Source organism: Scomber japonicus, chromosome 9 (assembly GCF_027409825.1).
Source record: "Scomber japonicus isolate fScoJap1 chromosome 9, fScoJap1.pri, whole genome shotgun sequence".
NCBI classification, from domain to species: Eukaryota; Metazoa; Chordata; class Actinopteri; order Scombriformes; family Scombridae; genus Scomber; species Scomber japonicus.
Window position 1 is genome coordinate 2,431,509 of NC_070586.1, and position 5,226 is coordinate 2,436,734.

At 41.3% G+C, this 5,226-nt stretch overlaps 1 protein-coding gene across 1 annotated transcript in view; it reads left to right on the forward strand.

The window, feature by feature from the left end:
* The first annotated feature begins 1,890 nt into the window (after nucleotides 1-1,890).
* The window catches only part of LOC128364359 (complement C1q tumor necrosis factor-related protein 3-like), a 38,730-nt gene continuing 35,394 nt past the window's right edge, over nucleotides 1,891-5,226 (forward strand). The window contains exon 1 of the mRNA XM_053324896.1: nucleotides 1,891-1,940. Coding sequence (XP_053180871.1) covers nucleotides 1,892-1,940 — 49 coding nt within the window. The 5' untranslated portion in view covers nucleotide 1,891. The remainder of the gene's footprint in view (nucleotides 1,941-5,226) is intronic.

Consider the following 5,226-nt stretch of genomic DNA (forward strand, 5'->3'; position numbering starts at 1 on the left):
TGACTTTAATTTGGGGATATTTAAACCTGAGTCTGGGAAAACCAACACATACACACAAAAAGATCAGACACTGAAATCCCATTTATCAACTCATTAGTTCAAATGATGATCTGATGATGATTCAGCATTAAATGAACATCATACTGCATTGAAGAAGGCTTTAAACTAGCGATTGAGACCATAAACACATTTTGAAAACGTTTACTGAGGTTAAAAATCAAGTGGGAAGTTGGTGAATTCTCCATTGACTTGTATAGAGACGGTCGCCCTCTGGTGGCTTTTTGATAGAAGGCAGCTCTAAGTTACTTCTCCATTGACTTGTATAGAGACGGTCGCCCCCTGGTGGCCTTTTGATAGAAGGCAGCTTTAAGTCACTTCTCCATTGACTTGTATAGAGACGGTCGCCCCCTGGTGGCCTTTTGATAGAATGCAGCGCTAAGTTACTTCTCCATTGGCTTCATTTCAGTGGACAGGAACTCCCCGCCTGTTTTAAACACATAAAAATTCACATCAGATTGACCATGACCCAGACTCTTTACAACCTAAGTCTGGGAAACAAACACATGAAAAAATAAAACACTGACTTTGCTCTTATCATCTCTTTACACGACAAACATTCACTACCAATGGTTTTGAAAGAACATCATTCTAACTTGTTTGCTTTAAGTTTAGTGTTGAAGGATCTTTGGTGCTATTTTTGCATTCCTTATCAAAGACAGCTGTTTAATTCTCATACAGCAGTTCAGTGACCTGTTCTACGTGGATATAAAGACGGGAACTGAGCGAGTGGTGTCAGACTGCATCTTGCTGTCTAAAGAGGTGATATTTCACAATGAGGCGTGCTGCAGCTTTTCTGGCGTTTTTGCTCTGTCTGTACTGGACGGGGGCTCAGGGTGAGAGTGGAGGGCTGACAGGGAATGACATCACTCAGACGGAGATTCAGTCTGAGATCCTGGGTGTCAAATCAACCAGTGATCAGACCAACATCAGCCCTGACATCTGGGCTGAGCTGAAGGAGCTGAGAGACATGGTCATCGAACACAGAGTGGAGCTGAGGAAGCTTGAGCAGGAGAATACAGGTTCATTCACACAGTGATCAACACATTCATGCAATGTTCACATAGACATTACTTTTAGGAGTAATTTACTGCTTTTATTCCAGCCATACAGACCAGACTGACAGCCAGTGAATGCAAGAATGCAGGTAGATATTTATATTTTATTGAATAATATATAATTAATTCATGTTTGTGATTTTATTTCCTGTTAAACTCAAGAAATAAATATAACAATTCCTTTAAGATGTTTACTGAGATGAATATCTAAGATTCAAAATAAAGCTTTTAGTCATGAGCTTTAAATGTGTCGACAGTGTTGGAGTCCAAAATGACCACCAGTGAAAACGAGGTGGAGGAGCTCAAGAACGAGGTGGTGAAGCTGAAGATAGAGAATGAAGGTAAACTGATTATATCATTATTAAAAACAGCAGTAAGCTGCAAAAATACACAGCTACTAGTTTATTAGCTACACATACAAATATTTCAAGTTCCAGTTATGCAGATTATCTCCTTTAAAATAAACATGTTGAATGTGTTCACAGTTTTGAAGGGCAGAATGAAAACCAGTGAAGATGTGATGGAGGAGCTCAAGATGGAGAACACAGGTAAACTACAATAATCAATAAAATGTAAAAACTGTTGCCTGCTGAACAATTATTAATCTGATTATTAATTGTGTCTTCTATTGCAGATCTTCAATCCAGAGTAACAGCGAGTGAAGATAAGAGCACAGGTCAGTCTCCATAGTGATCATGTTAACAACTTGAAACCTGTTGACTATAAACTTTACTATAATATGAATGTTAAATGTGTTGACAGTGTTGGAGGCCAGAATGAACGCCAGTGAAAACGAGGTGGAGGAGCTCAAGAGACAGAATGCAGGTAAACTGATTATATCATTATTAAGAACAACAATAAACTGCAAAGTGCTAGTTTATTAGCTACACAGTTATGTAGATTATCTCCTTTAACCTTCCTGTCGTCCTCCTGGGTCAAATTGACCCCGTCTGTTTTGACCGTTCCTTCATTCCTTCCTTCCTTTTTGCCGTCTGTCCTTCCTTCCCTCTTTCCTTCCTTCCACCTGTCCTTCCTTCTTTCATACCTTCCTCCTTCTTTCCTTCCTTCCTTTCCTTCCTCCCTTCTTTCTTTCCTATTTCCTTCTTTCCTTCCTTCCTTCCTTCCTCCCTTCCTCTTTTCCTTTCTCCCTCCCTCCTTCCTTGTTTCATCCCTCCTTCCTACCTTCCTTCTTCCTCCCTTCCTTCCTCCTTCCTTCCTCCTTTCCTTCCTTCCTTCTTCCTCCCTTCCATCCTTCCTCCCTCCCTCCTTTCCTTCCTTTTTCCCCCCTCCCTTCCTTCCTTGACTCGAGGACAACAGGAGGGTTAAAATAAAAATGTTGAATGTGTTGACAGATATGATGGAATTTCAACACCAAAAGTCATAGCACCCCTCCCCCGATCGAGCCGCACGTTTTGATGTATATATTGTCGGGGTTTTCTCAAAGCTGCGGGACGAGTTACGCGCCGAAAAACGGCGGAAGAAGAAGAAGAACTAGAAAATTCCAGGGAAATTTTGAGTGCCACGGGGCTACTGCCGGGACGAGTACAGCAGAGAGTAGCACACAGAGCACAAGGCAGTAGCAACATGCACTAACTCTGAGCACTACAACACAGTGTGTACAAAACACACAAACAAAGACACACACACACACACACACACACACACACACACACACACACACACACACACACACACACACACACACACACACCATACCTGCCTGGCCTGCATTTGAGCAGTAAGACTGTCAATAACTGATGCTTCCACTCTAACTTTGAAGAAAGAGTGATTTCCACTCCTCGTTTGACTGCTCATAGTTTGAAAAGTTTACATGTTATGTTAAAACAGTTTAGTGTTTTGGAGAGAGCACAAGTTTTCCTTCGTTTTAAAGTTTGAATCACATTTCTATGTGCAAGTATGAGAGAGCTAGTTGACTTCGAAAAAAGATGAAATTTTGTGTTTAAAAAGAAATTCCCATTCATTTCCAATGGAGGATTATGCCTGTTTTGTTTTGGGAATAACTTTGGGAAAAATAGGAATTTCAACACCGAAAGTCATAGCACCCCTCCCCCGATCGAGCCGCACGTTTTGATGTGTATATTGTTGGGGTTTTCTCAAAGCTGTGGGAGGAGTTTTGGCCGAAATATGGCAAAAGAGAATTGTAAAGTAAACACTAGAAAATTCCAGGGAAATTTTGAGTGCCACGGGGCTACTGCCGGAACGAGTACATGATTTATTTCCAGTGTTCAAAAGTCACCCTGATCATATAACACTAAGTAACTTTTACTGTGGCATTATTAAGTACATCTTACTGGTCAGTATCAAGTGTAACAGTAGATGTAAGCAGAGAGTAGCACACAGAGCACAAGGCAGTAGCAACATGCACTAACTCTAAGCACTACAACACAGTGTGTACTCACACACACACACACACACACACACACACACACACACACACACACAAGCCAGCATTTGAGCAGTAAGAGTGTCAATATAATTCATATGTATATATAGAGAGAGAGTATCAATACTAGCTCGGCTGCTACCTCAGTTAACTGGCAAAACAGACAGACAGGAAGAATTAGCCAATCACAAAAAGGTAGCTCAGTTCAGCCAATCACAAAAAGGTAGATCAGATTCTGCCCAGCAACAGGTTGCTAAGGTCAGCTAAGGCCCTGCGGTTGCTATGGCGATTTCAGGATCTGCCTTGAAAAATGTCTCAAAATTCTAAAGGATTTGGCTTCTGACAAGGTTCCGAACAATTGCAAACTGTGAGAAAACCGTAACTCCTGTCCAAAAACCGAAAACACCGTGAGAGACACAGAAGCCGGCAGATTCTGACAGTGTTTATTTTATTCAGATATTCCTTAAAATGAGCGAGTAAGCTCAGTGTGAACACAGAGTGAGATTCATTTGAAAAGAGAAGACGATTACATTAGGTTTAATGGGGAGCGAGACAGGGATTGCCGCCGGTCTCGGCCCCCCCGTTTAAATTTTGTGCAGACCCCGCCTGTCAACTTCACATTTTATGAATCCCAACACAAATATGGCAAAAGAGAATTGTAAAGTAAACACTAGAAAATTCCAGGGAAATTTTGAGTGCCACGGGGCTACTGCCGGGACGAGTACACGATTTATTTCCAGTGTTCAAAAGTCACCCTGATCATATAACACTAAGTAACTTTTACTGTGGCAGTATTAAGTACATCTTACTAGTCAGTATCAAGTGTAACAGTAGATGTAAGCAGAGAGTAGCACACAGAGCACAAGGCAGTAGCAACATACACTAACTCTAAGCACTACAACACAGTGTGCACAAAACACACACACACACACACACACACACACACACACACACACACACACACACACACACACACACACACACACGCCTGCCTGGCCTGCATTTGAGCAGTAAGACTGTCAATAACTGCCGCTTCCACTCTTAACTTTGAAGAAAAAGTGATTTCCACTCCTCGTTTGACTGCTCATACTTTGAAAAGTTTACAGGTTATGTTAAAACAGTTTAATGTTGTGAAGAGAGCACAAGTTTTCCTCTGTTTTAAAGTCTGAATCACATTTCTATGTGCAAGTATGAGAGAGCTAGGTGATTCTGAAAAAAGAAGAAATTTTTTGTTCAAAAAGAAATTCCCATTCATTTCCAATGGAGAATTATGCCGATATTGTTTTGGGAATAACTTTGGGAAACTTTGGAATTTCAACACCAAAAGTCATAGCACCCCTCCCCCGATCGAGCCGCACGTTTTGATGTATATATTGTCGAGGTTTCCTCAAAGCTGTGGGAGGAGTTACGCGCCGAAATTTGGCAAAAGAGAATTGTAAAGTAAACACTAGAAAATTCCAGGGAAATTTTGAGTGCCACGGGGCTACTGCCGGGACGAGTACACAATTTATTTCCAGTGTTCAAAAGTCACCCTGATCATATAACACTAAGTAACTTTTACTGTGGCAGTATTAAGAACATCTTACTGGTCAGTATCAAGTGTAACAGTAGATGTAAGCAGAGAGTAGCACACAGAGCACAAGGCAGTAGCAACATGCACTAACTGTAAGCACTACACTACAGCACTTTACACTTCACACATACCCA